Raw genomic sequence first — 19,442 nt, forward strand, 5'->3', positions numbered from 1 at the left:
AAGAATTTTGGACCTATGTATTATACCAAAATTCAAAATTTTTGGCCAAATTTAACACAAATTGTATTTATTTTTACTACTTTCCCCCTAAATTTGAGGGGAAATTTCAAAGAATTTGGCAACAGTGAGTCAAAATTGGGCTATATCCTGAAAAAAAAGGACCCATTTATATACCAAAATTGGCCTAGAAAAAGGGGTTATTAATATACATGTACCAAAATGCTGAAAATGCTGCCCATGTTAATATGCATTATACCTCCCCGTACATGTATGGTCATTTGTACTGAGAACACCCCACCCCCACCCCACCCCCCGGGTAGGATGCTCCTGAGTAACATTTCATAGTGTGGCGTTTACATCGGAGATGTCACAGGGGAATGAAGAATTAGCTCAATGTTGAACACTCGCTTCAGATATAATATCAAGACAAACTTTTATTTGTGACGTGTCATGTCAAAAGGAGACACTTTTGGGCAGGATCGTAAATGGAGAAATAGCCAAAAACATGTTTGGGGCGATTTTTTCACAATTTGGGTTTGTTGCGAATGTGTGATGTTATTAATGTTAAAAACATTGTCTGATAGTTTCAGACCCGAATATAACTGGCATCCTGTATTTTTTGAGACATTTTTCAAGGTAATTCCTACTCTCAACATTGTCAATAATATTTTTAAAGGCCGATATATCTCAATTTCCAATTTTACAGTACCATAACTTATTAACTCAATATCTTCGCTTAGGAATGTCCGATTTCATTGGGGAAAATGGCGTTGTGGAGGAAAATATCTCTATATTTAAGATATGTAAAAACCTCAAAATTGATAACCTGCCCAAAAGTGTCTCCTTTTGACATGACACGTCACATTTACATCTTATCCGGATCCATCAACATTAACACCAAAAACTTCTCTGTGATTCCTTCTTAACTTTGAGAACTGCTAAACTGGAAGAACCTGCTAGGGACAGAAGGCGAAGACCGTATCTCTACAATAGTGATAAATGAAGTCTCACACTAAAAGCTTGAAGACTTATTACAGTAACAGGTGGTCTATTATCTGGTCATTACAAGAGCTTCTCATCCCAATTAATGAAGCCATATTGTTCAATCAGCTTCTTATAATCATGTCAATTGTTAATGAATCTGTATTATTCCATTAGCATACCATGGTATTATTGCTATTTTAAGGGGCGCCTACTGATTGTTACATGTTTTAATTTGTTGTTTCAAAGACGTTTCTAATGACGTTAAATTCTGACAATTTTCATTAAAATATTTGTTAGCCTGTTTCAAGATGTGCTGATGTAATTATAAGCCATGACAGTATGTTACATGATCAAGGGGAATGAGTCACATGTCGATCCTAGCCAAATGAGTTTTACATATGTTTATAAAAAGGGCATTTAGAGCATTCAAAAACTGAAAACCCCATGTTGATATGATTTTTCTTTGCGAGGTTACGTATCAATTTATCAATCACTTTTTAACAGTTTCTTTGCCAATTTCTCAAAATCAATTAGGGACATCCGACTCATTTCCCTTGATCGTGTCACAAATGTTCAAATACAGCATTGGCTATAGCTGGTATCGCGGAGCAAAATGCTACTCAATTTTGATCACTTCGCCACACAATTTTGGAAATGTGTAGCAATTTTATAATGTCATATTAGACTTATACAGCGAAGTGCGCAAATGTAACAAAAATCCAATAGTGCAAGCTGATAATGCTAGCTACGCATAAAAATGTCTTGCATCCAACGCTGTTCAAATAATGAAAATTAAACCGGTTTTTAAAAAAGAACATGCAGGCTTACATTCACACTTTTTATTTGCATAGGCTTAGACAAGGTCAGAAATTCAGCGAAAATCAATTCTCGCAAAGATTCTCGTCAACAAAATTACAAGAATTGCAAGAATCTAAATGGATTCTCGTATCAGAGTTAGAATTTCGCTGAGAATCCATTCTCACAGAGATTATCCTAAACTAGTTTGCCTGAATACGCAAAATAAGTGGGGGGGGGGGATTTAAGGGATCTAAAATGAGCGTTTATTGCATTTCGACAGTATTTTTTGTGGGACATGAGAGCACCCAGACCTATCGAATTGCATTCTGAATACTGGCATGTCTTTTGATATCAAATAATTTTCATTTTTGAAAATCACAATATAATACAAATTTTATGACAAATTATAAAAATTTGATATTTTTCAAATTTTTGATATATAGCAATCCTGGAAGTAATTATATAAATCTAATGATATATTCTTAAAGTGTATGTAGCAGGGAGGAAAAGCCGACGGTCAATTGAAAATTTTGACCTTTCATATTGAAGATATGGATTTTTTCCCAAAAGACCTTATTTTTGTTTGGTGTTTTGGGAAAAAAAATCCATATCTTCAATACGAAAGGTCAAAATTTTCAATTGATCGTCGGCTTTTTATCCCACCTACATACACTTTAAGTATAAATCATCAGATTTGTAAAGTTTACTTCAAGTACTGTGTTAAATATCAAAAATATCAATTTTTAATGATTTGCCATAAAATGTGTATTAAATTGCTAATTTCAAAAAATCAAAATTATTTGATATCAGAATGACCTTCTTCGTATTCAGAATGCAATTCGATATGTCTGATGTGCTCTAATGTCCCAAAATAAATACTGTCCAAACGTTCATACCCCAGCCCTTAAAGAGTTTCGTAAAATGTTGTTACATTCTTGCAAAGCAAGACCAAATTCTACCCCTGCCTGCACACAAAGTGTTAATAATATATATTTGCATAATTGCATTAATTGATGGCATTCATCTTCAATATACTTGCAGGGATTCTTTTCTGCCTGTGTTATCTAACTTAGGGCCGCTGTAGACTCCAAGTAATCGATGTAGAATATTTGTTGTAACATGTCTTCATTATTTAATCTATACCCATTCTATTTCCAGTAATGTTTAAGTTCAAATGAATGTTTGATGACGTAAAATCGTTATTATGTTATGTACAATGTCTGGTGGTAATAAATTATCGATTTTACGTCGTCAAACATTCGTTAGAACTTAAGGTTTTACCGTCGTTACTAAACCTATCGACAAAATTTTTTTAAATTGACATATTTTGTACATTAATATGTGTAGATAATAAATCAGGAAAAAAAACAGGGGGTGCCGGACCTCACTTTTGAGCTACAGCCGTTTTAAAAGAGGTGTACATTTCCAAAAATCTCTGTACACTTCAATGGCAAAATCAGCAATTTGCCCAAAATATATCACCTTTTGCGTTGTATAAAAAAATTGTCGAGACAAATTTTTTTTAATTTTATATATGTTATGTAAAAAGAAAAAGCGCTGTAAAATCGCGCAAAAAAAATTGGGGGTACCGGACTTAGTTTTTAGCAGAATTGACCAAAATAGGTCAAAAATGCATTTTTTCTGCGACACCATGCGTAGTTAATTGCGTGCGTGGATATTTTTGGTGCGTACTAACGCGCTGGTATGAAGCGCGATCTGATGCCGGATCAGCGTTCATTTACGCATATGGCCACAAAAAAGGAATTGTCTGTTTACGCAGGAAATTTTTCACTGTCAAAAAAGTTACCTAAGATACTTAGGCTAAAAAGTGTCCATAATTAGGAACAATTATAATGATGTCGACTATTAAGGCTAAGAATATCAAAAAAGTCTTAGCCTAATTCTAATTTGGTGTATTTTGGTCACAAACGGGTGTAAGAAAGACTCCCATTCTGCAAAGATATTGGGCCAAAGAGTTATCAAGTTACACAAAGTGCAGTGAGTTATTTTCAGCTTTATGTTCACCTGACTCGAATGACCAAAAGAGGATTTATTAAACATGTTAAAGCGAAGCGCTTGACACCATGGGCGGAAGTGTTTGACTATAATAGGCCTACAAATAGTATAGGCATAGGCCTACTTAGCATGCTTAGTGCCTTTACCGAGAGGAAAACTTTTTAGTCACAAAAACTATATAGGCCTACGGAATTATCTCGAGGTGGATTCATATCATCAATTGTTGCAGTTCAATTTAAAGCAAAATTAAACGCTGGGTTGCCTATAGCTGTAGAACGCTGGGTTGCCTATAGCTGTAGTAAAACGTTTGGCCAATTATGATATCATTTTTGTAAATGTAGGCCCTATGACACTTTTTTTTTTTAAACTGAATAGTTTTGATGGTGTTGTCTATATCGCATGCATTATGAAAATAACAATCAAAAACATTGAACACTTGCTGCAAAACATATTCTTAGTTGGAACAATGTTGCCAAAATAATATATGTCTACAATAACATTTTCACATGTTTTTAATTTTGTTGTAGCGTGTTTCATTATGAAACGTCTACAAACGTATAACCTTTAATACGCCAATATACCGTAGTGCTTACCCAACATTTAGGCCAAAATGTTATTAAAACGAATTAACCAATTTAACCAACACTCGTTTAGGCCTACTATTAAAAAAAAAAACCTGATTCTGTGTTTGTTTGGTAGGCCTATAACTTCATATCATCTATTGGACCCTACTGTCGTAGGCCTACTTTGGGGAGGGGGTCCAGGTCCGTTATTACTGGAAGCACGCTGGCAATATTTGGTTTGTACATGTTGTATTTAATATATTACTTATTAGAAGCGACCACTTTTTTGCGCTCAGCAAACATTGTTTTCTTAATTTTGTGGCCCTACATGTAGTTATCGCCGGTGCGCAAAAATAGCATTGACACGCACAACATGCATCGTTCTCTGCGATGTCTGCAACGCAACGCAGAACACGACGCTGGCGTACGCATCGCCTTTGAAAACAGGCGCAATAGTCAAGTCGAATCGGCTGACGACGGTAAAACCTTAAACATTACTGGAAATAGAATTTGAATAGATTTTAACAGAGACATGTTACATTGAATATTCTGCATCCACTAAAAAAATCTGTAGCAGCCCTTAGATTATCTAAGCAGTCCTTTAGTGAATATGTTTGGCTTAATTGATTTCAGCTCATTATGGGTATCCTCTGATGAGTATCAGAGTCATTACGTAACAGTTGAGGCAATCAGGACCATGCAGATCAATGTAACCATTTAATTGGCATTTAACAAATGTGTATGTATAGTCAGAGAAGATGATAAAAGAGGAGGTCGCTCGCTGCCCACATCAAATAAATAATGTGTGCATCCGCCTATTGATGAAAATAATGATCTAATCCGATTGATCAACTAATACGATAAGTGGCTTTATGAAGTCACGACTGTCTAGCTCTAAACGGCGCATGCCCGGATATCAATTTGTTACGTCAGTTGACCGCGAAATATAATTTCTGTATTGTTTGGCATGACCGGCTGCTAAGGTTGACCCGAGATCCCTGTGAAATAGACCCTCATTTTGGATCCAAATAGCATTTTTGGACACGCTTGGACATAAAACGGGAGTATATGGAGAAACTGACACGAGTTTGAATTACTGATTACACTAGTTTTAAGTTTCCGTAAACTGCCGCAAATATTCAAATACTTATCATTTAAATTTCTTTTCCTTTGACCTTATATTAATTTTACTGGAAAATTAATTATGCTTGAATTTCCATAACTTAACAAAACTTTCGATTTTTTTAATGGTAGTCGCGATATATATCATGCTTTTTCACTGCTTAAAAATCATGGTCACCCTGGTTAGTATTATTTTTCTTTAAAGAAAAAAAAACATGATTTGACTGCTAAATTGGGAATTTAATGATGTACTTCCGTGTGTGGAATATTTTCTCCACTAAGAGAACTACCGAATCAGTCGAAAGCGTGTGTCGGATGAACAGATTACCACAAAGGAAGTTTCAAGTGGTATTTTAAGTACCCAAAACAAAGAAAAGTGAATGGAGGTTAACTGTGGGTAATCGGATTATATGTTCGAGCGATCTCCTCTTTTCTCATCTTCTCTGGTATAGTATACATTGTAGTGCATCTGATTAGTCAGCAATTTTTCACAAAATAAACGGTGCACAAAATGTATCGTTATTGGAAGGGGGAGGCAGATTTTTTTTTAAATCAGAAAAAGATGGATGACTAATTAAATAAATGTTCTGCAATTTTTGATAGGCCTCATTATGGGTAGACGAGGTATTGTTGGTCGAAGCAACCTAAAAATCGATTTTCATTATCTAGATCAATATATTATTGAAAATTAACACCTTGATGTTTTGCAAAAGTTCATTCTACAAATCGTATACTTTGCAAACTTGCTTAATTTATTGTTGTTAATGAGTTATGTACGCTTTTACAAAATTGTTGTTGTTTTAGCCCTCTTTACAACGTAACTCAAGAACCGCAGCACCTATGAAAGTATATCTGTGATATTTTAATTCTTCTACACGCCGCTATGAATTGAGCAATGCAGTTTTTAAGTAAAGCTCACTACCATTCGTAAGATGCTGTGAACTACCAAATCACAACAGTTTAAAATAATTAATAACCTTAATTCAATCAATTCATTCTGGCCTGCTGTCTGATCTTTCTTTCCCTGGGAATTGAGGTTTTCCAATTTGGGCTTCACCTAACACTAACAAGGCATGTGGAACATGGGGGGATGCAAGGATAGCAAAGGATGTGGGCCTGAGAGAATAAACAAACGAACAGAACCAGTAGGGATCTCAGTCATCTTAAGGAAGAAGGTCTCTTCCCAAGGTCCACAATGGTATTGCTCTCAGCTGTGTCACACATTATCATTCCATAAAAGATACATGTAGTATGTAAAATATAACATTGCTGTAACTCTCTTAACACAGTAATTTGTGGTTCAATTAAAACTTTACAGACAAGACTGTGTAATGATTTTCAGATAAGGTTGAAAAGAAAAGGAGAGCAACCCCCCTCCCAAAAACAACAAACAAACAAACAATAAAAATTCCCTTTAAAAGGGAAAGCCAGCCTCAATGTAGAAGAGGTCTTGTAATTAGTTTTGGTCAATGTGAAAGGCATTTTTAGGATCACGCTTACATCTACATGACAGTCCACCAAACCATCAACGATGAGAACATGCACACTGAAACAGCAGAAAACATTAATTCCTAATCTCATGTCAACTCTTTTAATTCATTACATGTACTCCAAATTGTTCTGGTCTGTTTGTTTTGTTGTTGTTGTTGTTGTTGTTGTTGTTGTCGTTGGGTTTTTTGTCTTTTCAGCTTTTTACCCATGATATCTCAATTTCCAATTTTGTAATACCAGAACTTACGAACTCAATATCTTCGCTTAGGAATGTCCGATTTCACTGCTTTCGATATATACACTGCCGGTTTGAGTTAACTAACATGTACATTTTATTTTAAAATAACTTAATTAATTCGCAATGTATAGTTTAAGCCTACTATATTATAATAGAAAGTGGCCAGCACATTTATAAAGGACTGGTTACTCACTACAATCTTCACTCTTAAACTGTGTTTTTCTGAATGTGCTGATCAGTGTGATTGCTAGTCGGAAACTCCTGCTGAGCTATGGACATGGCATCTTACATACTCCATTCTATAACAGTCTGCCTAGTGCCTTGTGTGTTTTCTCTTCAATCATTTTGTTGAATGTAATTTTATGAATCAAATAGTTATGTGTCATTTTATTTATAATAAAGAAGTTATTAAATTAATAAAGTAAGACAATTTATTTATCTATAAGTGCATGTCAAATGGGGTACATTGTTCAATACTATATGCATAAATTATGCCCATATTATAGCTAGGCCCTAAAAACTTTATTTTGCATCGGATTTTTCCCGTTGAAAAGACAAAACTGATGTTTATGATAGCAACCATTTCATCAATAACATTTTGAGTCATTTTTATCCATAAAACGACACAGGATATGATAGATAACTACTTTCACATCAATATGGTCCATATGATCACAGATTGTTGAGAATCTGTGATATGATCCGAGGATATGATGAAGATTTTGATTCTATAGATCTGTTATCAACATGATATCACGCTGTTCAGTGGTCAAGGAGTAAGGACCCCGGTCAAGGACACTGATATGACATCATAGGTGATGTCAGATTTTCTTCTGCTGACCATATGATGCTATATATATTAACTATTATTGTTACATTTAGGCCTTTAAACTTTTAAAGTCATAATTAATTAGTTCAAACATAACTTTGGTAATACTCACTGCGTTTTGTTCGTTGAAACAGCAAAACATACTTACTTTTCCTAACAAATCGAATTAAAATATTTAAAAAAAAATTTAACCACAAAAAGTAAAAAAAAAAAATCATTCCAATACCACTAAAATATAATCTCTTGAGTAAACTGACCCCAAACCTGAAACAGGTACCAGCCCCGAATGGGCTGGCGAAAACACCCTAATAACACCGGACTGTTCTCTATACGCCGTAGAACTAGAAGTGACATAGTTAATCGGATTAACTACCATAGCAATAGATGAATACAATTTTGGCTATTCCGCCCTGCACTACAACGTTCGCGTGGTACCGATGCATTGAACCATAGATGTCAAAGAAAGGCTGATCACTCGCACCTGTAAGATAAGTATCTTTGAAAAGAGGGTTATTGTATTCAATCTATATTTGCTGATATACACAGGTGATTAGTGCAATCTGCTTGTAGTGCAGCAGGGGTCTATTCAAAAATTGTATTCATCTATTGCTATGGTAGTTAATCCGATTATGACGTCACTTCTACCGCGTATTGCAAGGAAAGTATTGAAACCAGATATATGTCAATAATTGTCTCTTAGGATATTATAAAAATATAACTTTTTTTTCTGTATTATTTCTTTTGTCTTTTCATCCAGGTGGAGCAAAGAATTTTGAGAACTCCTTTGAAGGTTCAACAACGGATCCTGGAGAAATTGCTTTGGCTTTGTATGCTGGTCTGTTTGCATATGGAGGATGGTAAGGCTTCATTGATGTCGGGTGGGGATGAGGTTGGAGGAGGGTGGGGTCTGGGATGGTTTATAAGAATGTTAATAACTCCTTTGGAGGTACAACCCCATTCCACAGATCTTGGACAGATTGTCTTGGCATTGTTTGTTGGTCTATTTGCTTTTGGAGGATGGTATTAAAGGTATCATGTACAGGTACATCATGTATAGGGTGGGGATGAGGGCAATGTTGGAGGTAGGGGTGGGGTTGTTAAGGAATTGAGCCATCAGATTGTCATTACATAGCTTTATATGCTGATCTGTTTGCTTGTTGAGGAGGGTAAGGGTGGGTGTGGGACAGGAGGTAGGTGTGGGGTTTGTAAGAATTTTGATAACTCTCTTCAAGGTAGCCTAGAGCCAGAAGTTGTATTGTACAAAGCAGAAACTACCTTTATACATGAGAGGAACAGGATGTATGCAGCTTACTACATCAATGTAACCAGGAAATCACTCAGTACTCATCTCAAGTATGCATGTCCTGTTGATGAGCAGGTCAAGATGATGCTTTTTTTTTTTGCTCCAGAATTGCGAACCGGTTTCAGTATCTACGAAATCATCTCATACGCATGCAGAGTTTGGCATCTCAAGTGGCTTGTGAGGAAGTTGAGCTGACGTACTTCACTTGGTTTGAAGAAGCTTTGACAAAGAGATGATAAAGGGAACAGTGATGGAATTGAGCATTTTTTTATGTGTAGCAATATCTGTTTTCATTATTTTTCTCTTGGTACATCCACATACAACAGTGTGTAAGTCTAAAAATGCTACTCAACTCCAAAATTGTGTAGCATTTTGCTACGCGATACCAGCTATTTCCAACGCTGAAAGGGAAGGGTTCACATGCTTATCAATGCTATGTTTTTAAAAGCTGCCTTGCATTTTTTTCTTTCAGGAATTACTTGAACTTTGTCACAGAAGAACTCAAGAACCCATACAAGTAAGTATAATAACTAACCTCAGACAGAGGAACCACAAACAGTCAATCACCTGATAATGAGGGCTGATCATTCCATGAAGTGCTATGTACAGATGAAACTTCTAAGCACATACCACATATTTTTACAGTCTTTCATGTAAACGTAAAGACATGTAATGCTCTATTGTGTATATGTGAATTTGTGCAATGCTGGCATAATTAGAAGAAAAGCACCCACGATCGAACGATCGGCCATAATGATTAAGCAAGAATTTACAGCATACCAAGCACTGGGATTTTGACTGTTGAAGGACAGTCTGTAGTAGTCTGCGGTAATAAAGAGATAAGACCGAAAGAGAACAGACTCTTGTCATGTTTATGTGTCGCTCATGGAGAGTAAACTATTGTATTCGCCAGGTGAATTCCAATTGAAGGTATGCGTTCTGTTTGTAATTTGTTATGCTGATTGTGCACGATAAACACTGCATGCGCAAACATTCAACGCTCAAGCTTGTGTGTGGTAAGCGCAACATGCGTAAACAATTAATGCTCAACCTGAAAGATACAAATTCTCGTTCGATTTCTGGCTTTTGCTAATAAATGGCAGAGGTACTATTTTGGTCTCCACCTTGACAAGCCAGTATGATGGATTTACCGTAGCATCATACATGAGCCAACACTGAGTTTATCCCAAGCAGGGGAGTAGCTGCAAAGGCTGGTAGTATAGATTGGAAGAAGTAAGATCCTCTGAATGTTCATGGTTTAAAACCCATAATTCATGGATTTTTGGCTAATTGATTGATTTTCTCATTCCTTTTCCAGAAATTTGCCTCGTGCCATTGTCATATCAGTACCACTTGTAACCGTGATCTATGTGCTGGCAAATGTAGCGTATTTCACCGCCATGACCGTGGAGGAGCTTAGTGTTTCAAAAGCTGTCGCTGTGGTAGGTATCAAGTCAGGGTTTTCCGTACAGTCCAGCCTCCCTTATTCAAACCTCTCTTTGGGTGTATTACATAGTGACAGATGTAAAACCGGGGTGTTTTACATAGTGACGGATGTCGATCGCAAGTTTATCAAGAAATGGACATCAGGAAAACGTTGAGTAGGTTATTGTTTTGATTAGAAACTTGCCATTAATGTTCAGCAAATCGCGCGTCTAATAAAAGAAGACCTTTGAAAGTTATTTTTGAAACGTTAAAATGTTGTAAAATCGTTCATGTCACATAATGTATTAGGTTGCTACAATTATCTGTCACTATCTGATAACTATGTTTAGTGAAATCTCAACATCCGTCACTATGGATTTTACCCTATTGTACAGATCCGTCAGTATGTAAAACACCTGACGGTCTCTCTGTTATCTTGCTGCTTGCGTATCACATGTGTATCAGTGCCATGACATATCGTTTTGATGTTCTGAAAGGTGAACATTGTTGAGATGCACTGTGACAACTTCTGCACCAACCTGTACTGCCGAGGACAACAATTTTAAAAGTATCAAAAGTTCTACCAATACCGATGAAAATGGTTAGCCTATCATACTGGTTTGATAGATGGATAAAGTCACTATCACTGGATGGATGAGTGTCCTCCCTTTTATGGTTACAGTATATGCCTGGTAATCGGTATTTGATGCATTTATTGACTGCACAGTGTGTCACTTTGAATTATCCAGTTGGAACGTCATCGATATTTTTATTACAAAATGGTGCACACGGTGTGGCCAGTGTTATTAATGATCTTTGTGCTAGCCATAGGCTTCAACATAAAAAGTCGCATGTTTTTTGGTATTTTCTCAAAATATCACAATTAGCTATCTTAAAAATAACGAAACCAATACTAGGCTTGTTTGTACTCATTTTAATGCATATTTCATGCTGATTCCAAATATGGTAATAAAAATTTACAATTCTGAAATTTTTATTTCAAGAAAAAATGAAACTTGTTGTGTGGAGAGAGTTAATAAAGATCTCATCTACGGTTACCATAATTGATTCATGATCAGCATCATTATACTTTATTGTAAATGATAATAATACACTCCATACTGAGAATACCCATTTAAGGTGCATGTGTTACAGTGGGTAGATCATAGTTTAATGGTATTCCTACATGTTTTTGCAGCTATAAAGTGTAAATTTCACTTTGGCACATTGGATTTTAGAAACTGGATATGGCTTCAAGCTGAACTTAATCAAAATTTGGAGAGAACATTGCAAGTTGGCGTCACATCGCCTTTGTTCAGTAGGACATTTTTTTTATGTACAACATTTATAATAAGTGATGGGTAGAGTGGATTAGAACATTACTCAGAATACTCTTTAGTGCTGGGCGGTGTTTGATACCACACCATTTCTTTGTACATACATATTGTCTTGTCAGCTCTCTCAACTTTCAGTACGCATAAAACACAAATGTGACCAAGCTGAAGTCGGCAATAATGAAACTGGGATTTAGGCAAAAATGGGGAGGAAAAAAACAATAAAAACATAAGAAAATGGATGTATCAAAGGTTCATACCTTTGCAACCAAGCATTCAAAAGACCTGGGGATTCAACATCAGTAACAGGCATGAGAATTTTCAGTTTTGAAACTGATTTTTTTTTTAGTCAAAGCTTCTGCAACTTTATTTAATTTCAACCTGTTTTTGGTATTTTTTGCCCAATTTCATGTGCATTTTCATTTTTTTCATTTTATTTTTATTTTTAGGAAAGAGCAGTCTCATGCCTGCAGTAGGTCTAGGTTCTGAGCAAGGTAGTAATGGTGTAGTAACTCAATTTTCAAAATTTCTGACTTCAGCCAGAGTAGATCAGATCGGGTCACAAATATACTTTGCTTCCAGATCAGATGACCTGGCTTATCAGGTCTTAGCCAGTTTACCAGGTCAGAAAAAGGAAGTTTGCAGGTTGAAGGGGAGGGGCACTTGGAATTATTTTTGGACTGGGTCTGCTGTCTGAGTTTCAAATCTCTACCCCAAATCTAAGGGTAACTTTTACTCAAAAACCTGCAAAATTATGTTTTGAGAGCAAAAACAGAGACCCATGTCTAAAGATTTTTGTTAACAACAACCCCATTTGCAAATTGGTTATTTGGAACATTTTAGTTTCCTTGAACTTACTTTGTAGGAATAGTACAATATTAATAACAATTCCAAGAATTGACGTAAAGATGTCTTGTCCTTCGCAAATGACGCACATTATTGTGAACAAATAACCAGTGGAGGCATGTAATACATTGCAAATATTTAATTATTAGAGAAAGTGATGGAAAAATCTAATTTGCTTAATTTACTGTTAATCAGTAATATTAAAATGATGGTTATTTGTTTATAATTTTGAACTAAAGATGGTTTTATCTTTGTGCAACTAAGCCTTGAAGTTTTATGCAAGAATCTTGTATTGAGCAGTGTTCCAAATGTCCAGATTCATGATGTATAACATTAGAAGTGCCTGCCCTATAAAAGGTAGAGAACAGCATGTGATAAAATCAGACCCTACATCTTTAAAAACACATATCATAAAATTAATTAGCTAATGGGTATTCACACCAAGACACCCAACAATTAGGCTATTATGCTTTGCATACTTCATCATCATCATATCTGTGCTTATTTTGTTGGTGCACAGGCTCGGAAATTTGGCAAAAATCCATTCTTGCAGAGATTTGTTATGGACCTTTTTTCCTGTGATGTCACTTAATCGATATTGGGGTCTCAGATGTAAATAAACAACATGTACGTTCCCCACACGCCCGCAATATGAAAATACTAAATGCTGCATATTTTCCCCTCGGTTTTGGCATCATTTGCTTCAGCTTCCACAAAATAGTTGTTTAAACAGCAACTGTATACTGGTTACCTTTGTTTCAGGTTGTTTTGATACTATAGAATACAAAAGATACAGAAAAAACATGCTATTTGAAAATCAATCTTTGTTTTGTTTATTTTGTTTACTTTTTATGGCGTAACAAAATTAACACGTACTGCAAGCTGGTAATCTCACGCAGGACGTACATGTATAGCTCCACGCACGCAAAGTTGATCACGCAAGCTGGCATGGTATTTGCGTTTGGGCACGGATAACCTGAATGCTGGACCCAATATCGATTGACCAGTGACGTCTGGGAAAAAGGTGTATAAACTGATTTTTGTGAATCTAAAGAGATTCTTGTAGATTTGTTGAGCCTATATCGGTAAATGGGGAGAATCTTAAGATTCTTGTAAAATACTGTTACCAGAATGCAAGTGGGATCTCACAAGATCTGATTGGGATAAGTTCTGCAGACAAGGTGATACAAAATTCTACCCTAGAGAATTTGAAAAGGGCATATAACTCAAAGTCTGATCATTTTGAGATGATCCAATATTGCATTTATAAGAAAACAGGCTTCAATTAACATCCAGACTGATGGGTATCAATCATTTGGATAGGGTGTGTACTGCTTGATGTGCTACACATAATGACGTCAAGTAATTCTGTACAACATAATTATGTTCCAAAACTTGCCTATGTCTCTGCGCTTGGGCACTTGCTCACACATGTGTGACTTTATCTTTCATCCCAAGTCACTGTCTTAATGATGAATTCCTCTAATTATGTACAGCTACTTGAACATTTATATTGTAGAGAGTAAAACACAATTATAATGTGTATTCACCCTTTGTTAACTTTTTCCATGTGGGTGTACTGTACATGTAGATTGCAGACGACAAGTTTCAACTTTTTTTTTTAAATTAAAAAAAAATCAGTATTGAACATTTTCATGACCATATTTAGAATCAGCATGAAAAATGACTAAAATGAGTACAATCAAGCCTAATTGGTTCAGTGGTTCTTATGATACTTGATAGCTCTTGATAGTTTAAGAAAATACCTCAAACTTGGACTTCATGTTGAAGCCTATGGCTAGCATGCAGAGCAGTAAATGGATTCTGGTCTGAAGTGCTGAATTTATGTTAAAAGCATGTGGATTGTTTAAGAGTAGCAAAGTTCTCTGGTAAGTAGGGCCTGACATCATCTTTGAGGGGCGTGACAAGTTTCTGCACCGATGCTGTACATAATGATGATGACCCAATACTAATAATGCATTATGTTTTGAGACCTTAATTTCATGCTCTGAAGCATATAGAAGGATATATCATTGTTGCGTACAGCACTTTAATCGTGTACTGTAAATGTGGAAATGTTCGCAATTGTACACGCTTTGCCAATTTTGAAATACTATGCTTGTTACATACATGTACACTTATGCGTAACAGAATATATTCCTTCAATTTTATTTTCGCTGGAAGCTGTGTTTATCGCAAAAGACACACAAATTATATGTTCTGTAAAAATTTCCACTTTTGCAGCAGTCTTTCTTTGTCCCAATTTTAGCACTTCAGACATTCAATGCAGCTTATTTTGATCTCGGTCATGCACCATTTTATTTAAGAAATTCAGTTTTCCCAATAGTGTGTTGAATATAAAGACACCTATAGTTTGATCGGCTCGTAATCAGCGGGCCGTATAGTATTCTGGATTGATATCAATATATTTTATCTTGAAAATTGTCTTGTCAAATGTCTTCAGAAGTATCACAAATTATTTAGTTAAATCCTATACTTTGTCTACTTTATTTAATACGCCCAATATAGACCAGACGCAGACACTATACAATCACACTTAGCGTGGGTCTACTTTTTGGCGTACTGGTAAAAGCCTAACAATTTCCGCCGATTACGAACTGATCAAAGTATAGGAGTAAGTGTTAAGTTGGCTAGTCTTGAGGGAGTCATTGAATAGGAAGGAGAAACACACACTGAATAATGTAATGAATTACCCTTAAAGTAATATTGTGTACTCTTTTCCCATAATTTCTTTACATTTAACATTTGATTAATTATTTGTTGCTTGATTCATTGCTTGCTTTATTGATTGGTTTGGATTTAATTAATTGTGCTATGCATATTGGTGGCTTTTTAAAATGTATTTAAATTAGTGATTAAGAAGGAATGATTGAGTTGGTCGATTGATTGATTAATTGATTGATTGATCAATCACTGTTATGTATTAAGTGACAGGTTTTTATTGAGAGCCACCATGATTTAGATTAGCCAAAAACCATGATTTATTTAAGTTGTTTTTTTTACAATGCGTTGCAATGTTACGTTACCAGCTAAGTCAAATCTGATATTGGGCTAATCCAGTTGAAATCAACACTACCCCTGTGGAAGGTTTCGGAAATACCTTCCACAGGGGAGTAAGTTTTTCAAATATAATTGGCAAAGTTTAAATCATTTTGAAACCCATACTCCCCCTGTTTTATAGCTTTACCTATATCTTCCACAACTGGAGTGAGTATTTCAAATGGAAGTTGCCCAATTATTTATTCTATTCGAAACCAGTACTCCCTCTGTGGAAGACTTAAGCAAAATCTTCCACAGGGGTAGTGTGTATTTTAAAAGGAAAATCCCATTGAAGACACTATATTTTACAGTAAAACAAACACTTGAGGAAGCTGGGTGTGCCACCAAGTCTGTCATCCAAGCGGAAGTCTTAATTGTACCAGCACACAAGTTGTAGAATTATTAGGCTGTACATTCTGTTCCAGGAAATTGTGGATATGTGTATCCATTGTATCATATCAATCAATCACTGCAATACAGGAAGAGCACATTGCAAGTATAGGAGACCTAAGAAGGTCGGAGAACTATTCACATAATACAGGGTTGGCAGTGGCACGTTTTAAATCAGTTGATTTAAATCACGATTTTAAAATCGAATGACTTTTTTTTAAATCACTAATTTAAATCAACTCTTTTTTTATCATTTTGCAAAAATTTAAGCAAATTTCTTCCTTAAATAAACTGATTTACTTCATTACTAATGCTTTTACAACTTTGACACGAATAATTTGAATAATTTTTTTTTTTTTTAAATTTATTTAAATAAAAAAAATGCGATTTAAATCAAATAGGTCGATTAAAAAAAAATTGCCAACTCTGATATAATATCAATTTCTATCAAGCCCATATTGGCAGGGAGTTTGGTGTTTCCAAAATGTTTACTCTATCCTCCCTCCCCCAAGAAATCACTTGCAAGCAAATAATTTGAACAGCCTCACATGAAAACATTGGTCCTTCCCTTCTAATTTGGATGTTTTTACCGCTGAGTGGGCTTTCATTGTAAATTGTAAATTTTCATGATCATATTTAGAATCGGCATTACACGTGCATTAAAATGAGTACGGCATTACACATGCATTAAAATGAGTACAAACAAGCCTAGTTTTGGTTCTGTAGTTCTTAAGATATTTGGAGAAAATATCTCAAAACTTTGACTTTTCATGTTGAAGCCTATATGGCAAGCACACAGGGCATTAACAATTATTGAAACACAGTTAAAATCTCCTAATTCATGGCAAAACATACACAGTGTACAAATTAAGTGGTAATCCGGTAGTCCTGACACCCAGATTTGCCGACAGATAAGGCACTTGAAACTTGATTCTGAGTTTAGCGTCCACCGCCCGCGTTATGAATTTTGTGCCGCATTTGAGATGTAAAATCTGAAAATAATTCATTATTTTGCAAATTACTACTAAACCAGAAAGAAAATTTGTTCTGCAAAATTTTTAAACCCCTTTTTTTTGTATTTGAACCCTTCAAAAACTATAGAAAGCCTTGAGAACTATCAGATGAATCCATCTAAATATTTGAGCATTAAAAATATAGGTTTTTGACCCTTGCTCTATCCATTTATTTCAATTATACCTTTGGGATACCAGGGAAGAGAAATCAACCTAGCCAAAATGTTTTTACCAGATGGACATTGTTGATGTTGTAAGTAATTTAACTAGGAAAGACCTAGTTTTGACAAATTGGTGCCAAAATTTTATTTCATATTTTTGTACGTTCTGCATGATTGTTATTCATTTAATGAGTCAATCCCCGCCCCCTTCCCCTATCCTCAAATGTTTACGGAGAGGTTAGTACAAATTGGAGTGAAGAAGACTGGCATGGTATATTTCAGAATATATTTAGTTTGTTTTAAAACTTGAAAAACAAAAAGCAAGATAATTTATACTTTTAGAAATGTTTAATATGTGTGTTTGTGACATTATATTGCGACTGGCGATACCCAATTAGAATGAACAAAAGCGCATAAGCATTGGAAAAAGGCCGCTGATAATGAAACCTTGAAAATAATGAATAATGAATAATGAAATAGTTGCCTCATTATGAGCTGAAAAAATGGGACGCTAAACTCAACATCAAGTTTCAATAGCCTAACCAGAAATTCACTCCAGGTTATCCGTCGGACACCCACACTTTTTTCAACTTAATGCAGTATAAAAATGATTTAGTCCCGATATTTTATTAAGCTTACGAAAAATCACATTGCTTTCCAGTTCTGTCTAGTCTTCGTACTCCTCAAAGCTTTGAAGTTTCAAACCAACACATCCCCAGATACTTAATTTAGGGCTAGAGTGTGCACTGTGTGGCCTTCTTTCAGTCCAAACTAGTACTGTGGCTTTGTGGGTGCAATAGCGGCACCTGTGATGATGATGAGGCTTTGACATCAGCCAAAAACTTAGATTTTAGAATCTTATGACACTGGATTTTGTATTGATTTGTGTCTTTTATTTTATTTTGAGTACTATAGTAGTTATGATATTTTATTAAATCCCAATTTTGGCGAATATATACGGAATACCAAAAACTCTGGCGGATGACCAGATTTCATGACCTGGTCATCCGCCGGATAACCTGATTTTTTTTCTTAATTTGTACACTGAACATACATACCCTGTATCACATTTGACTCATTAATAGAATACTTTGTCATATTTCTGGGAATGGGGCACATGTACTTTTTTTGTATGTAAAGTGGCTTGCACTTTTCTTTAGTGTGCCCTGACTGGTGCCTGCAGAATATATGAAAATTATAATCCATTCAGACTATTAAAAAACAAATTGGAATATGGATAAATTGTAATGACAAGCTCACCCCAAAGATTAACATTAAAATTACTTTAATCTAAATGTGCTTGCTAAATTGTGGCCTACGTATGGCTGTGCTTTTTTTTTTTTAAGTATTTTTTTTTTATTTTAAAGCTCGATCTAGCAATTCATTATGATGATAAAAAAAAGTTATAAAGCAATATAAATCACTTCACTGTTTACATACGATCATCTGTTTGTAGTATTCTCTATATCATCTGTTTTCTAACAAATTATGTAGATATCATGTGAAAGTCGTATCTTTACTGATCACGTCTATTGTTGCTTCCTGGGTTGCATCATGTGGGTGTGGCCCGGTCCCGGCAACAAAGCAGCAAGGAACAATGGCCCTGTATACATTTCACGCGCTTAAGATATTACCGTAGTAAATGGGATTCCCATCCATCATAGGAATTAGCTCAGAGCACTGGACTCCCAATCCAGATTTGGCTCTTATTTTAAGGTAGCTGCCTCGGATACAACACCCTTGCAGGAAAATAGCTCCTGTGCCAAATCAATCAGGTCTATTCATTTAAATTTTTAATCATAACAAAGAAAAAGATTTTCCCCACCTATTTTAAGAGTCTTATAAGAATTGTAACAATTCTTATGTTAT

The 19,442-nt window shown here is 35.3% G+C and overlaps 1 protein-coding gene across 1 annotated transcript in view; it reads left to right on the forward strand.

The window, feature by feature from the left end:
* Positions 1 to 19,442, forward strand: part of LOC140143948 (Y+L amino acid transporter 2-like) — a 110,832-nt gene that overhangs the window by 50,186 nt on the left and 41,204 nt on the right. Inside the window, exons 3-5 of the mRNA XM_072165784.1 lie at positions 8,799 to 8,898; positions 9,817 to 9,861; positions 10,663 to 10,786. Of these exons, the coding sequence (XP_072021885.1) occupies positions 8,799 to 8,898; positions 9,817 to 9,861; positions 10,663 to 10,786 (269 nt within the window). The remainder of the gene's footprint in view (positions 1 to 8,798; positions 8,899 to 9,816; positions 9,862 to 10,662; positions 10,787 to 19,442) is intronic.

This window comes from Amphiura filiformis, unplaced genomic scaffold (genome assembly GCF_039555335.1).
Source record: "Amphiura filiformis unplaced genomic scaffold, Afil_fr2py scaffold_33, whole genome shotgun sequence".
Lineage (NCBI taxonomy): Eukaryota > Metazoa > Echinodermata > Ophiuroidea > Amphilepidida > Amphiuridae > Amphiura > Amphiura filiformis.